We start from the raw sequence: 26,811 nt of genomic DNA on the forward strand, positions 1-26,811 counted from the left end.
GTGAACAAGTTGCTTCTAATATTCAATCTTTTTTTTTTTTTTTACCCCAAGGGCCAGCCTTGTGTTATTTGACAATACAGTACAGTTCATTACTGTACTGTCTTAAAGTTAATGAACAAGAAAATCTGCATGTTCAAGATGATATTTCACATTTGCTGTAGCCTAAAGTGAATTCGTTTCTCTTAGTATGGTTTAACTGTCATATACATAAGTATTCTGTATAGATCTATGTTTGCTTACTAGTAAAATAGGTTTTTAAAATTTCAGGGGGCAGAACACCTTAAACCGGGCATTGTGCACCGGCTGGCCAATGCAGACCTGTACTGCTCTGCACTGGCCAACATTTACGGTGACCCAAACTTCCACAACCTTAGCCACTGGAACATCATACAGGCCTTGGCCAGGAAGGGGGTTTATGTTGCCGAGCCCACAGATGTTGCCCTCACTGAGACAGTACTCATCCAGGTCACTCCCATCAAAATGGTCAGTTCAATGTTGTTTACTTTCCTTTTTGTTTTGCCTTTTCTCTCTCTCTCTCTAATTCTTGTAGAAGATACAGCATGTTTGATAGTTTTTTGTTTTGTGTAACTAAATTTAGAATACAAATATATTGGTGTGCTGTACTGTAACTATAGACTTAGGATTAATATTTCAAAGTATTGTACCGTTTCTTTTTGGGGTTATGTAAGTACAGTGCAGCAATTTTAGATGCATGAAAAGAATAAATAATAGCACCACACATTAGTATGATAGCAGAACCCATAGACCCAACAGACCATTAGGAACAGTGTGGATACTGCACATAAGACCAAGCCTTATTATAAAAGGAAACAACTTGGTCAGCACTGCACAGTGCACACTACTACCTTTTACTTCCCCAACTGTATATAGTTAGGGTCGACTTTAGGTAGAGTACTGTATTGTACTCCACTCAGCATTTGACCTCTGGACTTGAACTGGTAACCTTTAGATCAAGAGTGTTACATCCATTTGGCTGCCAAACCCACTCTTCTATGATTAGCAAAGACTATACTGTATATGAAATATAGGAAAGAGACCCCCTTGATGTGTGGTTGAAGTTTTGTTGGAGGCTCGTTAGATGGCTCTGCCAAGGTTTGTCGTCTGACAGTTGATATACACAAAAATCAATTCGGTGTTTACCAGAGTTGTTTGGCTGGTGGATGTTTTCCTTGCGTCACATGTAACAGTGTCAATATACTAATGGAAAGAGATATACTGTCAACATGTAAAGTCAGCCAAAGTTCCATCGACCTCACCCTGGCTCTCTACCCTGGCTCTCGTACTCACAATTTTACCTTGCAACACTTGGTGAAGTATGCCTGTATGTAATGGGGATTGTGATTCATGGATCTATATTTGGGTGTCTCACAGTCAGGATAAATATTGAACAATCCAAAGGCAAGTTTCCAAATGTTTGTATATTTGCTTAAATAATGAAAAAAAATATATTAATGAATTGGCAGCACAACTACAACCAGGGCTGCCACAAGATTCTCAAATCAAATTTCAAGAATGCATGTTTCACATTTAATCTTGAGTGTTTCATGAAGGAATTAATTGTCTTTCCAGTGTAAGCATTACATAATATAATTTGATGTAAGTTAAGAGGGCAGACACTGTCTAATAGACTTGCTTACCATTATAGCTTTGATTTTAATATTCATTGGTGAAATAAGTTTATTTTCTTGAAATGTGGAAAATATGCTTACTGTACTAGATTAGAATGTGTGAAGTTAGATAACAGTTGGAGATAAATCCATATAAGGTATTTATTTACTAGTGGAATGAAATGTGAGTTTCAGTGCAGTGTGTACTTAAATATTTTCCAAGCGATTTCCAAAACCCATGACTTCCTTAACTAATGGGCTCCACTCCTAATAGTTTGGTTAGGTTGGGGCCAGGACTTACTTGAACTGCAACCTTTCAAAAGATTGTAAGATGGTAGAGCACATTAAAGAAATAGAAAGCAAAATGAGATTAAATTGTTAAGTGAAACTTTGGAATTCATATTGTCAATTTGTGCTTATTCAAGTTACTGTGTACTGTATCATCAGTCTATGAATTATCTTTTTTCTCTCCCACATTCTGCTTGGGATGGATTAAGGGAAACAAACCTCAAGATATGGAGGAAATACAAGTGTAGAAAGTGAGAGGATAGTCCTGAAACAACAAGTAGAAACACTCGACACACATTTCCTTATATTCTGGGCATGAAAAAAATGTACAGTACAGTAAAACAAATGAATCCTTGCCTCCACACTTTGTATTATGCATTTATTACTTGTATAAAAGGCATTGTATAGTATAGTATTCTTATTAACATGAATTAATATTTTCCATGATTGAATATATGCATTCCTTTTCAGACTAGAGATAACTATACCAAATGTAGCTAGTGTTATGGTTCATTGTCATGTGTTTAGTGCTTGGGTTACTGTTTAGCATTGTTGTCATGTGTAACTGTTTAGAATGTACCAGTGCAGTACAGTACTGTACACTGTTTTCATGCAGTACTGTACAATCGTAGAATGCACAGTCACAAATATCTTGTTTCATAACTAGTTTTGTATATTTGTTTCAGTCTGCTCATTTGGCTGTGATAGAGGCTATGATGGCCCTGTACATCAGGGAGGTGGTGGTAGCAGATCGAGCAGTCACGGTGCTACAGCGTGTCAGTGGTGGTGTAATGCCTGATCGCACTCCACAAGACCAGGAGGAAGCGCTTGTGCTCTGGATCAGTCATGTCACGCTGGCCTTACAAGAGCGAATACATCAACAGGTTCATTCTCAGGTTAGCTTGATCTCCCCCCCCCCTCGGATATATATATATATATATATATATATATATATATATATATATATATATATATATATATATATATATATATATATATATATATATATATATATATATATATATATATATATATATATATATATATATATATATATATATATATATATATATATATATATATATATATATATATATATACTAATTTTTATATTTCGGATGATGATGCTCATCATTGTGGGTTCTTTTTATTGTGATTTAAAAGTAAAATAGTGCAGTTGCTGTGACCTAGTAGAAATAAGGTTATCAAAGGACTTGTCCCATGTGTAGCTAAGTAATTATTAAATTAAAATTTATAATTTTATGGTAGTGGATATAGAAGAAAGTTTTGTTTAAATAGGAAGATGCCACAGGTGACCACCACCTCTTAAGTGGAGGCCCACCTCCAGTGAGACTGCAGTATAAAGAAAAAATAGCTAAATAGCACCAATGATAAAATGTAGAGTACAGCATGATGTAATGACTAGAATGTAGATAAGATGTTTTTGAATGGTGTGCCTGTTTCTGGAGTATAGTATTGTGGGTATTACATTTAGAGTTCATTACTGGTGTTTAAAAATCTTTGACCCTTTATACCAGATTTTTGCTAACTTCTAATTAATAGAATATTTTATTTATTGTGAAATACTAAAGTTACAGTATAGTAATGTTATGTAATAGCAAGTTCACCATAGTTTAGTAGCAGAACATGTACTCAGTGTGTGTAGTATGGACAATTTAAATCATAGCTTACTAATTATTGGAACACTGCCGCCCTCACACAGGACCAGGAGATGCCAGTTTTTCCCCGCATCCAAGACCTGAGCGATCTGAGTGATGGCATCGGTCTGGCTGCTCTCGTAGCCTTCTACTGTCCCCAGGAACTCCCATGGGGAGATATAGCAGTTGCTGATCCTCCCTCCATTGCTGATTCACTATATAACATTGGTCTGGTCATTAGATTTTGCCAAGAGAGCCTCCCATACAACCCGTGTCTCCTAACCAAAGAAGACATTGTATATATGCATAGGTGAGACTCTTTACTAGTCCTCTCGTGAAAGGAAATTTTGTTATGTATTAGTAAGTTGCTGTGTAACTCTTGGTTATAGATTTAATTGAAACATTTTGGAATGGGAAAATAGGGCATGACTTATTTGCACACTTCACTTGAATCAATGAATTACTGTAGTATACTTTTATTATTTAGTACAGTATATTGTAAATTGTGTTAAGTTCACTAGTCTTTTGTGTATAGTAATACATAGAAAGATACTAGATGATGATACATTGCTAACTGAACCATCTTTGTGTTCACAGCTCAGTGAAGCAGAATGTGCTGGCCTTCGCAGCAGAGCTATTTTTTCTTCTAGAGCTGGAACCTGTCTCGTGCGTGTCACTGCCAGGTACGAAGAAGACATCCACAAAATTTATCCAGCTCTCTTCCCCAGGTTTGTTTTAGTTGGTTCTATGCCACATTAGCATTAATTTACTTTTTATTTTTTATTATAGAAGAAAATTGATCATCCGAGAACTGTTGTTGAGCAACAGTCACTTTTTCTTTTTGAAGAATTCAGGTGGAGGAATCAACGTCGATTGTTGACACTTTTGTTGGCATTGGTCATGCATGCTTCTTACACTTAACCTGTATTTTAGGCCCTTATTAACACAATTTACTCCTACCATAGACAATAGTAGCTAATGTCACCATTATCAGTCGGTAATACAAGAGACTGAGCTCTTGTGGATCCTAGTCCTTGCTTGTATTACGGCTGTGACCTAATTATTGCTTTAGTGCTATTTCTGGTTATTTGGTCTCTGCTGACAGTGAAATACTTGACTCAAACTGAAAATTATCAAGATAGGTTAATTCCTCTTAATTCTTCCTTTTGTATGTCAATGTTTCTATACTCTTGGGAAAACTTTTAACAAAATGTGGCAACAAATGATTCTGTCTTTGACTCTGTAAATCTTTTGTTGTTCAGTCAAGTTTTTCTTTGATTTAATAACCTTCAGATATTGTTGTCATTATTTGCTTGCACTTGTTTTAATTGCTTCCTGGTTGCACACCTGCTTTTCTCGCTAAAATGGAAGGGCATTAATTATGTATATGTGTATGGAAATATTCTTAATTGTTTATTTTCTGGTACTGATCTGTTAAGGTGTTTGATGGTAAAGATTCTCAGTATGCACTAGTATTGAAGAAGCATTATGTACTATCAGAGAATGTTCCCCAGTAGCACTAACAACATCAGTTACGTAAGTGTCATTCACATGTGAAGACAGTTATGGCTTATAGTGTTTTGGTATGTGGAAGATACAACCTGGGTCCTATGGTATACTGCACAGGTGGTGGTGGGTGCAGCGGTTGGAGTGGGTACCAACGGAGTATGAAGGTCATCCCTGACCTTCGAGCGAGCCTCTCACCCTCCTCGGCCCACTCCACCGCCTCCTCCTCCTATTCTTCCGCCCGGTCTTCCTCCCATTCACAGCATTCACAGCAACGATCGCCCTATTCCACGCTAAGAGGTATACTAATCCTTCAAGTAATGCCTCCTGCATGTCTCCTCCCTGCTTCTGTTCCAGTAGACAGTAGCTTTGGTAACTGCAGGGTTGTATTTATATTTCTCTGGGTATAATGAGGACTAAAAGATTTTATTTCAGACCTTACTTAAGCTTGTTGAATCATCAGCATAACTTTTGTGCCTAAAAGAAAGATGTGGAACTATAGATCCAAAACACCAGTGAGCACCTACAATGCCATGTGCCAACATTCTGTAGTTTTACTGTACAGTATATTTACAGTACAGTACTGTATTCATATATGTTTATGCACTTGCTGAACAGGACATATAGTGTGATCAAAATCTCTCACAAAGAGTTTACTTATATAACTACAGGTGCTCCTCTACTTAAGAATGTTCAACTTACAAACTTTCAGAGATGCAAACATCATCACTGAAGGGGTGTTACTTGCCAGAACAGGTGTTTAATGTGGATGAGACTGAATTATTTTGAAGAAAATTCCAGATAGAACAAACATTACCTAAGAGGAGAAGAGTGAGCCAGGTTTTAAAGCTGTATTAAAGGTTATAGCTGTACTAAATATCCATAATCTTTTCATTTTTTACAATGTTTGATATCTACAAGAGTAAAGTTGGACTTACAAACAATTGGACTTGCAAACAAGCCTCAGGAACATAACTCGTTCGTAAGTAGAGGAGCACCTGTAGTCTTATAGTTTATATCATTTTGATGCCAGACTTAAGACAACCTCATCATCATTTATGGATGCTCATAGTGTCTGGGTGTTACTGTTCAATAAACATCAGTGTCACAGTTGAAGATCCAATTTGCAAACTCGGGTCAGAGTACAACAAATAGTTCAGTAAGACATCCCAATTATGGTATCACTTGGCCAGGTTCTTTCTATTTAATGCAGATCCCCATTAAAGGTTAGGGTCATGTGATAGCCAAAGGCCAAAACTTTGTTCAGTGTGATTTTTCTATCAGTACAGATATTTTAGTGAAACATTATGTGAATATGCAACAATACTTGACGAAGTGCTGAATGCCAAATTCAAATATGTGTGTCAGTTCAAGGTTATTGAATGGTGAAAAGTTTAAACTTTGTCTGGATAATAATTCTTATACTGTACTGTATTGATGCAAATATTATGATAAATCTTTACATGAGCATGCATTATCACTAAGCATTGTGCAGGGCACCTGATGTTGAAGGTTGATGTGACCATTGCAGGTCAGAAGTCAAAACCTTCAGAGTTTAACTTTTGTGTATGTGGTTATTTTTATAGATTCGTAAGAAAAATTATCATCGTCATACAGAGTGCAGAAAACTAACTTCAGGTATTTTGTCAGAGGTGTGTCTGATAAATCAGCAGTTGGTTGTGAATGTCAACCAAAAGTAAAGTGATGAAAAGGAGGAGAGAGAGTCAGCAGGGGGTAATACATACTAGGATGAATGGAGGACATGACCTCAAACCAAATTATGAGTGACGAATTAAACCACAGAGTAGCCGAGGAAAAGAAAGTAATTAGGTCTGCTGAGAAGTATATGGAGAGAGAACTACATTATAACTGTGTGTGCTGCAACAGGGGGCCCTCTGGACACACACACACACACACACACACACACACACACTGCTTTTCCTCTTATTTTGGAATTACTGTACAGGTATACTGTACTTATTTCTCTGGCCTTTAGACGTCTTAACTTTTCTTAATCATTCCCAGAGTCAAAGGTAAAAAGAAATCAAGGAAAAATAGCCCCAGTGAGTTGTGCTGTACATGACTTCACTCAGTCCAGCCATGCAATTATTCCTAATAAAATTATTGTTCTCCTTATATAAAGATGATCTTCATGTCTTTTACAGTAACTGATATTATGGCGGTGTTAGATGAACGTTCTTGCAATAAAAATGATGACAATGAAGTTGGAAAGAGCCAGAGAGGGTGAATGCTTTATACAATATTTAAGCAGTGAGCTTTATGGCATGTATGAATGAACAAATAGTACGGAGTGAGATCAAGAATGTCTTCAGTAACAATCCATTGTTTTTTAAATTGATTATATGTGTGAAAAAAATTGAGGCTATGGTCTTACTAGGAATAAAAACTAGCAGTACCCTGTATAAAATTCTTCTTGAATATTAGATTGGAATTAATAATTAATAATTTAGAAAATATGGTTATTACAAAAAAAGGTACACCATACATTATCTTAACTTATATAATTTAAGCTTGTTGATGGTGTTTGTGGTTACATGATGCCACACGGTCACACACAATATTATATCCCCCACACACTTCACACCCTCCCTTCCCACACACCACCACCATGCATCCTCACCATGACCACTACAACCTCGTCTGTAGGGCAGTTGTACCCAACATCACACAGGAACTCAACTCAGCACAAGATAATGCTAGTTACTACCATCTAGCTGTCAGACAAAGCTAGCAACCATTTGGCCACCATACACAGCAAACATAAGGCTGCCTCACACAACTAGCTACTGCGTCGCCACAACAGCTACCTATCTTGTGGTCACCGCGAAACCATTTATAACTAGATGCCATTAATATGAAAAGCAATACTGTACAGTAATAAAACTGGAACCCAAGTTAAGACATACAAATAATTCTCCTTTTTTTCGGGGATCAACCCACCCGGGCACAGGTCATCGGCCCACGTGCAGGGCCTAGGGGGCAAAAAAATAAGAATACAAAGAAATTAAAAATAGAAAAGGAAGAGGTTATATTAATCTACACCACGAAGATGCTGGAAAACCATCTTTTTAAAGTGAGACATTGTATGAGTGTGGAAACACAGAAGGAGGCAGAGCATTCCACAGTTTGTCTGTGTGAGGAAAGAAGGATGTAATATAACGGGTTATTCTAGTGTGACCGACATCCACAGAGAAATGGTGGGCACCGCGGATAAGACATGTGGTACGAGCCCATGGCCTTGCCGGCGGTACAGAGGATGCCAAATCCACCGAACATTTGCCTGTTAAAGTACCTGTAAAAGAGAGAGAGTGAAGCAACATTGCGGCGAAGAGAAGGGGAAAAAAGATAGTCAACTAAAGGAGGAGAGTTAATAAGACAAAATGCCTTTGATTCCACCCTATCAAACAGTTGGACAGAAGAGCCACCCCAGATATGAGAGCAGTACTCCAACTTAAGACGAATGAATCCCTTATACTATACTTGAAGCAACTGCTCAGGAGTGAAGTAACTACGGCATCTGTACAGCATTCCCAGCTTTCGGGAGGCAGCTTTAGTTATGTTGAGGATGTGTGTTGTTTCACTTAGATATATCTACAAAGTCTGTCTTTGATGTTGGTGGTGACTGATTGTGGACAGACAGCTATTTCTTTGGTGTGTTGGGTGGACTGGGTGGTGGGTTGGGTGAGGGAAGCATGCATGGCAGTGGTGGGCTGGTTAGTGAAGGCATGCACGGCAGTGGTGGACTGGGTGGTAGGGTCATACATGGAAGCAGTGGTCATGTACATTTGATGTTTTAAGAAAGTTGTACTGTTATTCTGTGAAAAGGAGTATTCAAAATTATGTTTTTATGGTGTGCAATGTTTTATTATGGGTAACCCATATGGGTGTTGTGTATCATTTTATACAGTAGTTGTTTGTTAGAGAGAAGTGCAAATATTTTAGTATGAGGAGAGGGTCTGGAATGTAACCCTTTAATTTGTAAAATTCATCTGCATCTTTGTGCAGCCTCAATGGTACATGAGAGAGAGACTATTGGTACAGGTATACTGTACATGATATATTTAGGACTTGTGAACCTGTTCATATATTTATGTTCTTGCCTGTAAGGTCCCATAGTGTTTAGGCACTTATGTGCTTATTTATTGGACAAAATTGGGTGAATATTTTAAGTTTGTACTTAGCTTCTTGGCGGGCACATATTCTTTTCAGTGGAAATATTTATAGTTCATCCAGAATTAGTTGACTTATGTCCATTTCCACCAGAAAAAGAAAAAAACATACCGGTATATGATGTTAAGCACATTACTGTTGGTTTCTGTTAACAGCGTTCTACCACTGTTCATTTGCTTATCTTTGAACTCGATATAAAATCAATAAGTTAATGTTTGTGCTGTAATATGGTAGGTGATGTTACAGTATACCCTGGACTAAACTGGAATACAGTACAATAATTTCAAATTAGTGTGAAAATACTCTGAAATTACTGTTTTAAGTCATTTTCCATTCAGTTTGTAGGTAGTTATGCATGTCCAGGGACAACATGTATGATTTTTTTTTTCAGTTTACCTGTATTTGCATTTTCTTAGCATGGTTTTGTGAATAAAAAAGATTTTTGGTGCTGATTAGAATTTGGTGCATTAAGGCATTAGATAAAGATAAAAAATGGAAGACAAAAATTGTTTCGGTAGAAACCAAAGATTGTGACCAGAAAAATATATAGTTAATGTGGTGAAGAGCAAATGATTGCTACTTTTGAAAGAGAAAAGCAAATGCAGTAATCAACTTTGGATATGGAAGATGTAGAATAGTGAAAACGGAGATGCTCCAGAGATGCGGAAGTGGGCGGTATCACCACGACCGACACGACTTGCTTAGCACATGTCACAGTATGTCTACTGCAGGAATTAAGCTGAGAGATGCCTAGACTTTTTTATTTTTTTATTTATATATTTTTTAATAGTTGGTACTGGGTGTTCAGTAACATTTCCTCCCCAGCATATACTTTTAAAACCTTCCATAGCAGTTCCTTATTCACTTACATGTACTGTTATGTTTACTCCTGTGTACATGACCTTTGCAGTATTTTTCAATTAAAATGTTCTTAGTCATTATGAGGATTTACTTTTTAAAGAGTTATTGTTGTTCTATAAATCGTTTCAAGTTCAGCACTCAATTTACCTCCAAGGAACCCTGTTCTATGAGGGACATGAATGTTAATCATGCACATTAAGTGATAACTATTCTGCTTTAAAGATTCACTAATATAAGCTATGCCTGTTTTCAATTATTGCACAGTCACTGCATCTGTTCACTCCCTGCTGTGTAAAACTGTATGTATCTATCTATGAAACCTATTACAATATACAGTATAGTACTGTAGTAATATTTACTGTAAGTACTGTATTGCAATACTTCCATTTTCCAGCACTTGTATTAATTCCCAGGAGCCTTACCTCATTTCACTCTTTAAAATCATATATTTTCCCCATTCCCAGTCACCCAAGAAAGTTTTGGCATCAATCCCCTTATCTTTAAAGGCCAAAATTGGATGTTTTTGCTTCATATACATTTTAACTGTAAAAAAATATTGATTCTATAATTTGTCACTGACAAGATTGTTTCATATTTTAATAGTTATGTGCTCCATTCCATCTTCCCATTGCGAATACGTGGGCCAGGGCCAGGGGTGGCGAGGAACACCCATATAGAGAGAGAACGTTGAGTTGGCAGGAATACCGAGTCACAAACACGTTTTATTTTCTCCTGTTGCTTTGAGACTACCATCACTGTCTCTTATTTCTCTTTAAAGCTTTCTTGCTCTTTCATCAACTTGTGTATTTGGATCAGTTTTCAGTTCCATGTTTATGTTGTTGTAATATTCACTATTAACATTTAATATTCACTTTGAGCTCACCTGCATAAAATGCAAGGATCACTTAGGGCATAAACCAGTGTTGTTATCATTGGTGTAAACTATGTTAAGAGTGATGTCCAAATGCACGTGCCAGCAAACTTTGTTGTCTTTACTGGTAGCACTTGTTTGCTTGCACAGTAGGCCTTTGCACATTGTCATTCCCTTTGCTTTTCCCTTTTCTTGTTCCTTCCCTTTTCTGCATAAATTACAATCATTGAATTTTCCTGAAGTCATATACTATATGTTGTAAATTCTTGTATTAACGATCCCTTTCTTTCTATCTCTTATCTTTGTGCTGTCAGTTTCATACATATCTTTCTTCCTTTGTCAAGAACAATCTCTAGCCGCTTGTGCCATATGTGATGATTTTAATTTCTTACTAAATTGTGATTTTATTCTGCCATCCATCATTCACTCCCTTAACCTGTTGTCCATATTTCCCAATGTGTTATACATCATACAGCATTTCAACTTTAAAACATTGTGTTGAGCTGTTTCATTAATTTTCATTTTACCTGTACTGTACAACAAACAGTGTTAAAAAATGCAGTGATGTTAAATGGTTTCTCTGAGGCACCATTTCTAAATTGTATTTCAGCATACAGTACTTTTTGTGATTGTATTGTATGATGACATGTAGTCATTGTGTTGTATGATGACTTCACTTGCATGATGATGGTTATTAAATTTCTTCTTTCCAGTGATAAATTTTTATTTCAGAAATTGATTTTACTTTTTGAAATTGAAAAATTCTCAATTATTGTACTCTACTTTGTGTAGCCAGCCATTTATGTGTTTGATGTGTGTTATGAAGAGAATATCAGCTTTTTTATTTCATTTGCAACAAACAAAAGCATGGCCTATTGCAACTCCTACTGTTTGGGAATAATTAATTCAAGATGAACTTGGTATAAACTACCGTAAGTTGTGGCTTATAAGTCGACATTTTAAGTTTGAAAAATCTTTCCAAAACCAGAGGTCGACTTATACGCCGAGTATAAAATGTGAAGCTTTACCACAGAGTGCTAAACAAGTGGAACAGCCTGCCCAACACTCGCTGTGCATCACTTGCGTAACTCCCGTGGCCTGCCGCTAATATTTCCTACTGAAATTCATGTTTAGTAAATTTATTTAACATAGAGCTTGTAATAAAATAGTAAATTCCAGTATAATTAAACGAACACAACACCACACGCCATTTCCAACAGCTGATGCACAGTAAACAATTGATCAGAATGCCACTGAACTCAGGTGGCTAGCCAGACAACTACCTGGTACTACCCAGCAGTTTGTTTACACCATCTGATGCAAATGGCGGATCGTAAGCTAGGTGTACCATAATGTTCTACTATCATACCATATATATCGGTACTATCAAGGTGCTTTACTGGTATGCTGTGTAAACAATTAATATTTTATTGGAGGTGCTGATTTTGGCTTGGTGTTTACCAGAGTTCTTATGAAGATAACTTACGGAAGATTTTTAACGGTTGATTGCTGTCGTACGTAGATCCTGTTGCCCACTTCCCTTTTTGTATGAACTATATAATTTATATATCAAATATTGAAAGGTATTATGGTAAGTGTCTTGATGAAAGTGGAGTGGCTATATCCACATTTCAGTTTTAGCCTAGCCTATGTTTGGGCCTTGGGGGGTCGACTTATACGGTGAGTATAGGCCTAAACTTGAATTTAGAACAAAAAATCTTAAGGTCGACTTATACGGCGCAACTTACGGTATATGAGTTCCTGCTCTTTGCCATTTGAGGTTACTGGTGTTAAGTGTTTTGTTTATTGTACAGTTGGAGTTTAATACACCATGCTTGGTTGTCAGGCAACTACTTTTTGCCAGCTTCAATCTATTGCTATTTTAGTTAAAAAAAAATCTTCTGGTATGATTTGTGGGCTACTTCAGTACTGTACTATGTTCCTTTTTCAGTATACAGACTAGAAAGATTTCATCTTTTGCTTTTGTGCTTCTATGGATGCTGTGCTTCTAGTTTGAGAATCTTGTTTTTTCAAGTATTCACCTTTCCCAGAAAGCTCTTGTAAACATTTACACACATAGAAAAAAATAAGAAGCCATGAAACTTTTTAGTAATAAGTTAATAATTGATGAGTGCCTGTTGATGGTGCACTAGGTCGGGGAGGAGTCAAATCACCATCCTCAGGGGGAAGCGGATCAGGATCAGGGACGGGGACCGGGTTGAGACGACAACAATCCCTGACGGAGCGTGACCGGCTACGCAGGGATCGAGTCTCCGTCCATGAGGGTAATCACAGTCCCATTTAATTGATGTTTGCTGGAGATCCTCATCAATTTTAACATCTACGACAGTTTGAGTGTTTCAGATAGCACGGGACTTGTTCTTTTTGTCAATTTGCTTGGTAATAATACAGTAATACTAACAGTTTTTGTTACCAGTACTAAACTTATTGCATGTTTCTAGAATACTGATGGATTATCGCTAAAATAAACTGCATTATTAGATTGTATGAATTTGTAACTTTTCATGTTTTAAGCATTACATACAGACGGTATGTACCATTTTCGCAGAGTGGGGCATATTTGTATATACAAGAGTTCCTAAGAATGGGAGGATGGTATTGGGTTCAAAGAAGGATATTTAACTATTAAGTTATAGTATGAGTTACATATTACTCAACAAATGTAGCAAAAACATTAAATGTATGTGCACATATGTGTGGTCGGGGGTTACTAACTTACCTTATACTGAACCTGCATTTCTTATGCTGCTTTTGCTCCTAATGGTATGTTGAGAGAGTTTGTTCTCTGTACATAATAGCTTCATCCCTTGCTGCACTGTCCGTCACTTTTGGTGTCAAACTAACTTTGTTACTCACTAACTTGTCATGGTGCTTTATATTATGCGTTTCTTGTCACAGGCCAGCTTTATCAGTTGTGTTAAGTGGAACTAATCTACTTGATTGATAGTGCAGAAATATATCAACCTTTTTATTAACTTGAGTAATATTTACTGGAGTAATGAGCTTGATAATAGGTAGTGTGTGTTGTTAAACTAACAATTTGCCTCTTGACTGTGTGTGGGCTACAGGAGATGAAGAGGGGGCATGCGGGGGGTTCAACTGGGGGTCTATATACCCTCAATGGTGGTGGTCTTGCAATCATGAGGTGACAGACCGCGACTGCATATACTGCTGGAGACAATACCAGTCACAGACCTTCGGTGATCAGTACTCGTACTATCTGGCCTCAGCCCACACCTGCCAGCCCACCCGGCAGGAGCTGACCCCTGCCGTTGGGACGAACCATGGCAGGGGGTACCCGCAGGGCCTCGGCTACAACATACCCGTTAGAGACGGCCCCCACTACCCTCTTCCACCCAGTCATGGCCTGTCACATGAACGTGTAAGGGCACGGGCCAGTCACCCAGCCCATTTACAGGACTATGGTAAAGTGTTTATCATGAACTTGGCACCCTTGTGGCACTCAGTTATGTTGTGCTTATTGGGGGGCCGGTAGCATTTCACAAGTACATGTACTCTGTTTCATTTTAAAAAAGTCTTTGGTTTTCATATAAATGGCTGCTGGTTTTTTTAATATTATTATTTGTGTATTTCGAAATGCATGTGTTGCGGCTTGTTTATGAAGTTTGAAGATTATTTCATAAATTTTGTAAACTTAAGTTATTTAATTAATTTTGCAAAATTGATTACGCCTTGATTTTGAGATTTTTTTTCTTTGTTGTGTTCTCGTAGTTTTATTGTGCTGATCATCACATGCAATTTTAAGTTTTAAATTGCCCATGTTTAGATGTAGTATTCGAGGAATGTTTCTGGTGAGTTGTACATGCATAGACATTGCTTTGCTCCACCAAGGTATTATAGGTGTAGTATAAGAATAATTTTGTTTATGCATGAAAGCTTATTTCATTATCAATACTTGGTATTGCCAGCAGCCATTTATGAAATCAGAGATTAATATTTGTTGGAGATTTGATATGTTGATGCCTCTTTTGTGATGGGCCGGCCTGACTGGTTGGTGGAGTTGGTAACTATTACATAAGCTACAAGGCCACAATCACCAAGTATTGATTATATGAAAGCTGTCCAGACATGCACATGAGGAGGGGTTACCCGAATGGGTAGAAAACACTTACCTTTTTATGTTTAGAGTTTTACCCTTATAGATTTAAGTGTTGTCCTGGAGAGAGAGAGAGAGAGTGTGTGAGTGTGTGCCTGCATGCACATGCCATGCATATGCATGTGTTTTCCTTGTGTGTGTGTGTGTGTGTTTGTGTCTGCATCTTAATACACACTTTAAGTTTAGTATATATATTTTAGGAATTAACACATACTGCAACAGTATAAGGTTCAGCCTAGTAATTTTTGATACATAACACATTGAAACATTTCATGTAAAAAAAGCAGCATTCATTGATTTGATCACATAAATGAATACAGTATGTTTTTCCCACTAGCTTGTACATGACAGCAGTGGTTCATGATGTCACATAGTATAACATTTCTTCCTGATAACAGGAATGAAAACTGCTGGAGCCCCCAGTGTACGGCGGTCACACTCTATGAATTTAAATGACATGACGGACATTAGATCAAGGGTGGAGCAGAGAACAGACAAGTCTGAGAATGCACCATCCTCCTACAACAGTGACTATGGTGGCAGGGACAGGTGAGTAGTTTGTGTTAGTGAATTTTTCTTGGTTGTGAATGTAAGATTTGTCATGCTTTACAAAGCTTTGGAAAAAATATTATTGGTCATTACGTTAACAGGATCTTTGAAAAACTAATTCGTCCTCATCTGCAAGAATCTATCCCTGCATTGACAAATTGTAATAAGATTAGGGATATAAGAACATAGCAGCAGGTCTCGTGTACAGCTGGGAAAATTTCCGAGTGCTACACCCACCCACAGAATTCGAACCCTACAAATGGGATACCAATGAGCTCGAAGCAGCTGGTAATTCTGTTATTCTGGTAACATTGTGCAAGGGAGGAGGGGGATGAGAGATGGACAGCTAGGGGTTAGGGGTGGTGGTAGTGTCACCGAGTTCTGTGCAGGAGGAAGTTGCCAAGTATTGTTTCTGTACAATAAGAATAGATGAAGGCAGAAGGGACCTAATATCAATTAGGTTAGATTAGGTTAGGTTAGATGGTCCTGCAATAACCTAGGCAGGTCATATTTTACCTATCTTACATAATACTTTACAGTACAAATATATGGTAGAGATAAAAAGCTTTTCACCATAGGGATGATACAGCAACAGTAGCCCATCTGTCTAATACATAACTGGACTCCTCATAACCAAAAGAAAGGAATTTCAAAAAAAATTTACAAGGGAATATGATTAGTAGGTCTATACTCTTCATAGACAGGTATTTAGGTCTATACTCTTCAGAGACAGGTGTTTAGGTGTATACTCTGCAGAGACAGGTGTTTAGGTGTATACTCTGCAGAGACAGGTGTTTAGGTGTATACTCTGCAGAGACAGGTGTTTAGGTGTATACTCTGCAGAGACAGGTGTTTAGGTGTATACTCTGCAGAGACAGGTGTTTAGGTTTATACTCTGCAGAAACAGGTGTTTAGGTGTATACTCTGCAGAGACAGGTGTATATAGGTGTACTTTAGGTGTATACTCTGCAGAGATAGGTGTTTAAGTGTATACTCTGCAGAGATAGGTGTTTAGGTTTATACTCTGCAGAAACAGGTGTTTAGGTGTATACTCGACAGAGACAGGTGTTTAGGTGTATACTGTACTGTACTCTGTAGAGACAGGTGTTTTATATAATAGGCTAGCTCATTGTAGATGTGTAAGGTGGTACAAATAGTATATGGCAATTAGTTCTACACTGGATACTAGACAATTTTCATTCGCTTTTTTGGGGGGGGGGGTTGTTATTTCCATATAAATTTTTATTTGAAAATCATTATTTTGATTCATATGTTTTGAAATGTTTAACAGTTATTTTATAAAACATTTATAGTACATCAAAGCTGAAGCTTTTACTGCAGTTTCTATCAAAGTTTACCTGTCGTGTCGTGCATTATATATGTACTGTATGATGTTGAATACATGTTGAAAATACTGTATAGGAGTCCATTAAAAATATACTATACAGTATGTGTTGTATGCATGAAGAAATCTTAATGTTTTTTCTAAAAATTTGCTTAATCTTTTTGTTTACTCCATAGCTCAATGAGTGATGGCCAAGAGGGTGACTTTGTTGTACAAAGATCACGAGGACTTGCCACTCTCAGTGACATGATGCGCGCAGTGTCTCCGAGACCCTCACAAGAATTAGATGCGCCGTACTCCTCCAGATCTACTACCAAAGAAAAATATAACATGGACAGTAAAGAAGAAGAATTAGGTGAGAGGAGTAGAGGGCTCAGTCGGCGTGGGAGCTTTAATAACTCTCACCCTGATCTCCCAGCCGCCGGTATGCCCTCTCGCTATGAAGAGAGACCACATGGCCGTTCAAGATCTCGTCGCAATTCAATTAGTGCAGAGGACTCCCAGTTAACAATAGAAAATTTTGGTGGAAGCCAAGACAACTTAAATTACATTTCCAGAAATCCTGATAAAGAACCTTTTGTACACACTGGTAGAAGGGAGAGTTCGAACTTGGAAGGGTCACATCTGCGGGACTCTCGAGAGGGCAGTGCGAGGCCTGAATCTCGGAGCAGTCGTGAGCGAAGCGTTGAAAGGCGGTTAGACTTCCATCGTGGTAGCATTGAGGAGTTAGATAATCGGTTGGTAGATAAATTAGAAAGAGAAGCTCTGGAACGTGAGAAACGTGAGCCTTCCCAATATACGAGCAAAGAAAGATTGATAGTGCTAGACCCTAGAAAAAGTTCAATGGAGGTAATGGACTCTGGAAGTGAGAGTGACGTTTCATTTGATAGAGAAAAGCAAATGGTAAAAGCTACTAGTTTTGCTGAGCTTTCAAAATTAAAAGAACAGCTTCCAGGAGGTATTAATATTATTTACATGCAATCAGACAAGGATGATTCGTCCAGGAGGAGTAGTAGTAAAGGTTCAGAGAAGAAGACCACCTTTGCTGCCTTGCCCAATCAGACCACTTGGAAGCAACAGAGTGCCCAAAGTCACTCTGATGATAATAAATCTGTTACAGGTAAGTTAATTTGTTTTCAGAGAAATATGAATGATGACCTCACATACCGTACTAACAGAGACTGTTTGGTACCACTACAGTCGCAACATAAGTATGCTTTGAATTTGACCACTTAAATTAAATTTTAAATGTTAGGAAAGGTGAATGATGCATTGAATGTGTTGAAAGGAATTTAACCTTTTTAATATATTTATTCATAAACACTCAAACCTCAACGAATAATATGAAATCTTCATGGTGTTTATGAGTATGACAGTGCACAAGCCATGTGATGTGTTACTTTGAGGTCAAACTAGCCTTGGAACCAGCATTTTACATTTGTCAACTTTTTTTTTAGTATACTTTAGCTATTTAACCTTTTCTCTTAAACCATATATCCATTTTATGACTATAACTATGGTAAGTAGATTTTTGGTTGACAGATACTGTACTTTAGTGTACTAGGTTTAGGTATTTAAAAAAAACCAACGTGATAGAAAGGTTTCGTGCATCTTTTAGTGTACTGCAGTTGTATTATGTGTAGGAGCCAAATTTTTTCCTGTATGAATGTTTCTCCAGTTCTGTAGTGGTTGTCTGTTGTTTATTTGGTTTCTTTATGCATGATTTTGAGGTAAAATTTTTTGGCAGTGCATCTATGGTATTTCATAAAAAGAGGAAAGCCTGTATGAGTTTTGTTTGATAGAGAATTACTGGAGAAGGTTTGTAACATGTTTACCACTCGACTGTATTTACACTGTATTCATTGAAGGCAGCCAGCTTTAGGGGTGCACCAATTTTACTATCTGTCCAGTTATCAGATTTACTAGATAATTTGAAAATCCAGTCCAAGTTATGTTGCCAGTATAATTTGTGATAATTTGTGTATAATTAGGCTGGGCTAACTGCAAGCCTACACCTGCACTCTTGCAATACAGTAGTCTTATGTTTTAGGAAGCTTCATCTACATGGTCATTCGTCTCTCCTAAGTTATATTTTTGTCCATGAAACATTCTAGTTTACAAGAAATAATATTAACATTACCTTCTCCATCAACAGCCACATATGTTACCTGTTGGACTTGGCTCGCCCTCTGTCCATCCATAACTTACCCTGTGATAATATAAGTCTTTTTATACTCTTATTATAATCATTATGTATATTTTACTCATATAAATCTTACAGTTGGTATTTTCCAAGCATAAAGAAATTAAAATTTTAACTATTTGACCAGGTACCAGATTTTTAAAATATCCACTATCTGGCTGGTTAGTCTATTTGGTGCACCACTAGTCAGATTACTTAGCTGTATTCTGTATTTTATTACTACAGTTAACACAAAATAAGGCTTCATTATGTACAGTCTTAAGAAACAAGCTTGGAGTTACTCAATGACTGATGGTTTGAAATAATGGACTTACTGTTATAGTTGTAGATACAGATACATAGACAAAATACAGGTTGAGAATCATGTATCCAAAATTCCCAAAACCAAAAAAAACTCTGAAAACTAAAGAATATTCTCGAAAACACAATTGATGTTGGTCACTCAGCTGACCTGAGCAGAGCCTAATGCACCCAACCATTGAAAGTTGGCTGGGAAACTTGGTTCTTTGTCAAAATAGTTTATAGCCAGACATGCTCACCTTATTCTGAGATTTGTGGTTTTTTTTTAGCAATGGGCTTTTGGGCTGTTATGGTGAAAATATAAAAAAGATCAGTAGAAATCCCTTTGGGTAATGATGAAAAAAAAGTAAAGAAAAGAAAGCACCACTCTTTATCAATAGCAAAGAAAATAGAGATGTGTTCATACATATTTTTTTTTTAGTCACCAGAAGTAATAAAAGCAGACTAATATTTATGGATATATTATATATTGTAATTTTTTTACCGCACACATGTCCATTAAATCTGGGCATTAATTAGCTGCTGTAATTACATAGGATACAATATTGTATAATGACCATATCTGATAACAACTTATACAGTCTATTGAGCACTATTAAGGAGTACAGGCCTTTCATAATTTGTGGGAGGCAGTAAAATACTAAATATTAATACTGTACAATAATTAATTTGAAATATCTGCTAGTAGACGATCAATTGTGCTTTCGTCTGCTGTATGGAGAGTAGGGAAACTGTGTGTATTTCCATCAGCTGATTGATTGTCTTCATTTGATGTTTATTTATTAACCTTTTAAAAACTTATTTTTGAAATACAGTATTATAAATATTAAATGGTTCTCTAAGAAAGGAAACATTAAAGCCATATTTAATGTTCTTATACTAAATGTGATGAGGATAAGCTGTAGCACCATTGGTATGTTAAACAAAGAACAAGTGAGGGATAGAGTAAAGTAAACAATTCTTCTGACAACACTGTTTCTCCAACACTAATTCCATCATTAAAAAACATTTTTTAATAAATTTTAATTCTTGAGTCTGAACAACTGCTTCCTGGACTACAATAACTCATACTCAAGGTGACTCATGTTGTGTTTGAGTGGCGTAGCACTGGGCCTGTTGGCTTCAGAGGCTTTGTTGACGACACACATGCCCATCCTGTGAAAAATCCAGGAAAAAAAAGTCACGAGGAAAAAAAGTCACCGAAGAAAGTTGCAGAACCTAGCCTAACGTAACCTGACCTAACCTATTTTATTACTTTAATTGTTGATGGTATTTAAATAAAGTGACTTTTTTCCTTTGACTTTTTTTTTCCTAGCCAAAATTGTGACTTTTTGTAACTTTTTTCCTGGGATTTTATTTCCATTCGCCCCTGCGGCTTCTGCCATCTGGTAAGAGCAAGGAAAATTGCCCATACATTAACATCAGCTGATCAACTATCCTCTTTAAAACCTACAATATTAAGAATACTGTACTGTATTTAATGCTTCTCTAAGAAATGAAACATTAGACCTATTAATGTTTAAAGTATCTTTTCATTCTGTATTTGTAAACAATTGCTGTAACTGCTGTTATAAATCAGCTGCACAGATTTGTATCATTAATATCCTGGTATAGGGTACACTGTATAGGGGCTATGATATCATTTTACTAGATTAGGCATTTAGTTGCAGGCTGTATGTCTCAATATGCAGTTAAAATGCTTTACAAAGAAAAAGTACATTCTATAAACTTTGGCCTGAACCCCTCAAGGTGAACTTCCACTCACCAAGAGGGCTGTAGGGGGAAAAAACTGAATCTGTAACACATCTGGCCCCGAGGATTTTGGATAAAGGATTCTCAACCTTAGCAAGGTTCTACAGGCCTGCCAACTGTTTATGAGGTACTGTACACAAATGCATGTGTCAGATGGCTCAACTTTTCTGCAATGTATTCACCAAAATTTGGGAAGATATATAAATGTAGTTTCTTAGACTACACTAAATCCCCAAATGTATTTTACTTTACTTATTATTCATTGAAACTGTTGATTAACCATATGGTGTGCTTTTCAGTCCATTGAGTTGCACAAGTGTGTTAAGTGGGAAGAAGTTAGGTATGGAGGGTAGAGTTCACAGCAGTGGCCAACCAAGTATATTTAAAGCTTAGACAAGAATAAAGGAAATTTGGCTGATAAAAAGTGAACCTGTTTATTCTAATCCACTTTGTGTAAAGGTAAACCTGTGCATATACCCTAGTGGAAGATCTCCAGTTCAAATATCCCACGCTGAAATTATCTAAAGTTTGAATGTTTGCATATTCACAATTTCTGCCAGAACAAAGTGAGAGTTTCCAGAGATCATTGCTCTGTTTTCTGTATTCTGCTATTGCACCATAGTTCCACTTTCATCATTGTTCTAGAATTTTGAATTTGAGGAAGTTTTGTTCTCTGTTTTTCTTTTATATTTATGTAATTTTTGTGGTTTTGCCTTTAAAAGGCTGTTCAATGAGCATCCACATGGTAGTGCTGAATCTAGTGGTGCTAAGAGAAGGCATGTTGTTCTTACCATTATGTAGAGAGTTTAAGTTCTGCAGAAATTAACAAGCGTGAGTTGGTGTATAACCTGAGGGAGTGTTACGGTGTTGGTAACGTAACTGTACAGATATATTACATCAAGGTTAGTGTATTGTGTTAGTTTTATACATAGAGTAATTCGGATCTGGGTATTACTTGTTTATGGGTGATGTAAGCGGTGTTGCAATGAAGGCTAAGTTAATAACTCCAGATAGTTCCTAAACGCAAATCACTGTATTCATGAAAGGCCTCAGCACTGGAATTGGCGTTAAGTATCACAACATCAGATAGATGGATATATATTCAGGAAAATTGTCATCAGAGTTCAGATTGGTTCAGCTTATGCATCAATAGGATGTGCATACAAACAATGCATTCTATAACTGAGATATTTTTATTAATATCTATTGCAGATAATATAAATTAGTGGTTTTAGAAAAATTGAAAAAGTATTTCATTAAAATTATGTTTTTAAGTAAAAAAATATAAACATCTATAAAATAAGTGGCATGGCAACCAACTCTTGGCACAGGCAGGTACTGAACACTTGCTCAAACTCTTGCTCCCACACACAACCCTTTCTTGTTATCAACAGTTGGACAAATCTCACCCTCTTACCGGCCAATGACACAAGTTTCTCGTTGCATCAACCAAATTCTCAACCACTTTTTGGGTGATGGTACTGGCTGCAATATCCAAAATTAGGTTTGGACTCTGGTTTAATAAAGCTGCAGGATCAAGAACAAGAAGTTTTTTATATACATTTGTTGGCTGTACACAATGTGAGGGTTTGTAGCTATGGCTAATATAAGCCTGTGGGAGGGGGTCTGGGAACTGTCAGGCTCTTAGTGACCACCTGAATCATTGGTTAATAAGAGGGTTAAGAATACAGTGAAGTGCTGCTTTTTACACTCGGGGAACTTAATGTTTTAGAATTTTTATGGTTTTATTTTAGCTCTGGGTTACCAATTAATTGAATAAAGATACAGTGCAGTACTTATGATTATAAATTGCATGGTACAGGTATTTACATTATGATAAAGGGATCAGCCAAGTTCAATGTGCAACAGGAAGCTGCATCCATGATTGATCCATTCATGTAGGATGATGCCTTTTTTTTTGTAGGTAATTAGTTGGCTTTAGAAAAATGACTGGAATGCATTTGAAAATGTACAGTGTAACTTTTTTGTAAGTCTACTTTCAGTAGTTGTCTTATTTGATTATAGTGAACTCATAGAAATCAGTGGCACTGAAGTGTGGTAACACTACTCGTCATGGTCGCAGACTATCACAGTTGACTTGGAATCGTGAGTGTGCTGCATTTTGTTCAGCTGTGAATGCTAGACGTTGACAATGGTGGTGCCTGTAGTGGATTGTAATATACCTGCTGGTATACTGTATGTATTTACATAAACAGTAAAATATTACATACAATTGACATTTGAAAACCGCATTAGATATCAGGCATGGAGCAATAAGTTTCAAATTTTACTAGTTTAGTTAATTTTAATTTTTTCCAGTTAACCTGATTTTTTAACATTAAGTAAGTTATATATTTTTTTATTAAATTAAGTTAACCATTCTGTGTCAAATTTGTTAAGGGGAATTTTCATGTGGATTAAATAACTTAATATCCTGGTAATGTTTTCCAAAAGAGTCAATGAATAATGAGTTAGGCAGTCTGGCACACTACAGTGGGGTATGCTATAACGAACGGATCCTACTACGAATATTCCTATAACGAACGGTTTTACCTATAAAATTGAGAATGCTATAACGAACGAAACTCCTACAACGAACATTATTTATTTATTTATTTATTTTATTTATTTATTTATTTTTACTAATTTATTGTTTTTTATTACAAGTATTAATGATACTCATTATTTCAGGGGTTTAGATGCATATTTATGCACTTTTTTACCATTTTTACAATTTTATATTATATTTTTCAGTGTTAAGTGGTTGTATTTGGGGCCCTGGAACGGATTAATCCTATAACGAACAAGGTTCTAGAACCAATTAGATTCGTTATAGCATACCCCACTGTACTTCTAAAAATTTAGACTTCTGCAAAAATTCTGAAAAATGTTTGATTATAATTTATGAAGGTTTCCAACTCACTCCATTGTCTTATTTTTGGCTGTAACAACATTAGTTTCGTTGTTATTGCTTTTAAGTAAGAGGAAATATGTATCAATACACCCTTTCTAAATTTTGTTCACATTCATGACTCGACCTCTGTACTAGGTTCAGTTAATTTGTACTGATCTCATAATAAATGAGAATCCTGTTGCGCTCATTAGTTGCACGTTGCTGAGTAGAATGGTCTTCACTGCGAGGCTGGGGGTTCATATATACGAGTCCACCGGAAGTGAATGTCACTGCTGGCCGACCACCGATCAGATAGACAGCTAGACTTTGCTGAGAAACTCGCCGCGGGATCGGCTGGTCAGCGACAGTTGTAGGGGAGAGTATCCACAACAACAGAATATGAAATATTTGGACATGAATTTAGAGCCAGTGGAATGATCTGTAGGATAAATTTTTCTTCTTTTGATTAAGCTTGTGTGTACCCTGGGAAGTGAAAAAGAGGAAGAACAAGGATTTTTTTTTCAAACACCTGAATAATAGCAATGAAAGTTTTTTTTTTAAGGGGGTGATAATAATGAGAGATTTAAATACTGTAGTTGATGACAGAAGTGAATAAAGTTTTTGGAGAGCATGTTGTGCCAGGAACAAAATAAATTATAAAATACTGGTGAATATGTGCACGTTTTAAAAAAAGTCAAACTACATACAGGTGGATAGCAGACTACAGTGTATGATGAAAATTTTATCTTGCATTGTACCGTACATTTTATCTTTCATTGACTATTCTTTAATTTTTCTAAATATTTTCTTTTCTCTTTATCTTAGATGAAAACATGGAACCACAAGTCATGGCCTCAGAACTCCACAACGTTAGACTAAAATTAGAGGAGAAACGTCGGAGAATAGAGGCAGAGAAGAGAAAAATGGAACAGGCAATGAATAAACAACGGCAAAAGCTAGGCAAGGAAGCATTCATGCAAGCTGTTGTGAAAGGGGTGAGTGTAACCATGAGTAGTAATGTCTTCTCTATTATAAATGTTCCATTTTTGGGGATTAAACATTTTCAGTATCATACAATGTACTGATTAGTTTGTGCTAGATATTAGCCCAAGGGAAAAATTAATTTTTTTTCCCAGAAACCCGTACAGTACCAAGTTTTAATTAAACCAACTTGTCCAGTATCTTTATTATTCATTACATCAGAATATCTTAGTACTGTAATTGTTTTGTTATTATTTGGAAAACAGATTATAGAAACCTCATATTTATCTTTACAATGTAAATTTGATCTGGATAATTTAGTTTAGTAAAGTAGTTTTATTTTAGTACAATATTCTGAATAAATTCTTAGAAATTTGTAGTTTTTACATGTAGTTCATCATTATACAGTGTAGTATGTTATCTTCTAGTACTGTATTAGATAACTAATCTCATATGTATTGGAAATCTTAGCACGTTTGATTTTTTCTATAGAAAAGATGGTTAGAACAGGGTCATTAGTATACTTTCTGAGCTAAAACCATCAGACTTGTAGACAGTAGTACAGAAACCATCTTATTTCCATATTAGAAGTAGTAGTTTCAGTGGGAATGTTTGAGGTTGGCAAGAACAATTTATTGAAGAAGAATATGTCTGATATTTAGATAAAGAAATTTAAAAATGCTGAAAAAAGGCATATTACCAGAGCCCTGAAGAGACCAATGGGTCACCAAATGCAACAAGTATTGATGACTTCTTGTTGCTAACCACTTTGTGTCATAACAGTACGATAGATCATCAAGTTTTGAATACTGGAAAATACTTAATCCCTTGTACACAGGGACCTCTCTGTACTGAATAAAATATTAAAAGTGGCATCCCCGTAGTGAAGGGGATAAGGAACTGCATTATAGTAGAGATAGCAATTGATAAAGTAAATAATGGATCACTAAGATGTTATAGAAATGAAAAGAAAATATATGTAGAGACAATGTGTGAAAGTAATATGCTGTACAGGTATCCCTCGTTTAGTGCTAATGTCACGCAACGTAAGTTCAGTTTAGCGATAACATAATTTTACACCCTTTATCACTTAATGTTAGGTCAAAATTTGGTTTAGTGATAGCTTGACTCACTGGGAGGTGGAAAAAACTGGGGATTAGGTGGCCTGTGAGATGGCATGCTGCCATTGTTAAATGTAATGAAACTATAAAAGTTGTGGAAAGATCATTACAATACAGTACTGTGGTTTGGAAATAAAGGAAATATACAGTAATATAAAACTATACAATAAGGAAAGTGAAGGGCATGGGAGTGCATGTGTGTGAAGTGAATGTATTTGTGGAGGCAGTTGGCTGTAACTGCATCGCGAGCCCAGCCGTGCTCCCCGACTCCCTCTCCCAATGTGACTTCATGACATACACACAGTGCAGTGCGGCGGCAGCCACACGTATCTGAATCAGCTGGGTGACTGCCCGGCTGAACTGTGTCCCATCACCCAGTGATGTGCTATTGTATTTTATGGTATACTGTGTATCAATTTTATTGTTTATCATAGCAATGTTTGTTAATTTTTGACGTATGCAATTGGAAATTTGTTCGAATTAGGCTCCTGTTTTGCTTACTAAATCGTTTAACTCAGTACCACAT

At 36.5% G+C, this 26,811-nt stretch overlaps 1 protein-coding gene across 19 annotated transcripts in view; it reads left to right on the plus strand.

Moving 5' to 3' along the window:
* Positions 1 to 26,811, plus strand: part of LOC121874529 — a 101,602-nt gene that overhangs the window by 24,027 nt on the left and 50,764 nt on the right. For 12 of the 19 annotated variants that reach the window (XM_042378696.1, XM_042378678.1, XM_042378686.1 and 9 more), the window contains exons 3-12: positions 268 to 483; positions 2,603 to 2,812; positions 3,640 to 3,884; positions 4,172 to 4,302; positions 5,201 to 5,380; positions 13,157 to 13,288; positions 14,096 to 14,449; positions 15,540 to 15,690; positions 17,212 to 18,155; positions 25,009 to 25,178. In XM_042378696.1, the coding sequence (XP_042234630.1) occupies positions 268 to 483; positions 2,603 to 2,812; positions 3,640 to 3,884; positions 4,172 to 4,302; positions 5,201 to 5,380; positions 13,157 to 13,288; positions 14,096 to 14,449; positions 15,540 to 15,690; positions 17,212 to 18,155; positions 25,009 to 25,178 (2,733 nt within the window). Of the gene's footprint in view, positions 1 to 267; positions 484 to 2,602; positions 2,813 to 3,639; positions 3,885 to 4,171; positions 4,303 to 5,200; positions 5,381 to 13,156; positions 13,289 to 14,092; positions 14,450 to 15,539; positions 15,691 to 17,211; positions 18,156 to 25,008; positions 25,179 to 26,811 lie in introns of all 19 variants that reach the window. The other 7 variants (XM_042378684.1, XM_042378692.1, XM_042378682.1 and 4 more) reach the window with 7 other exon arrangements.

Source organism: Homarus americanus, unplaced genomic scaffold (genome assembly GCF_018991925.1).
Source record: "Homarus americanus isolate GMGI-L3 unplaced genomic scaffold, GMGI_Hamer_2.0 scaffold34360, whole genome shotgun sequence".
NCBI lineage: Eukaryota > Metazoa > Arthropoda > Malacostraca > Decapoda > Nephropidae > Homarus > Homarus americanus.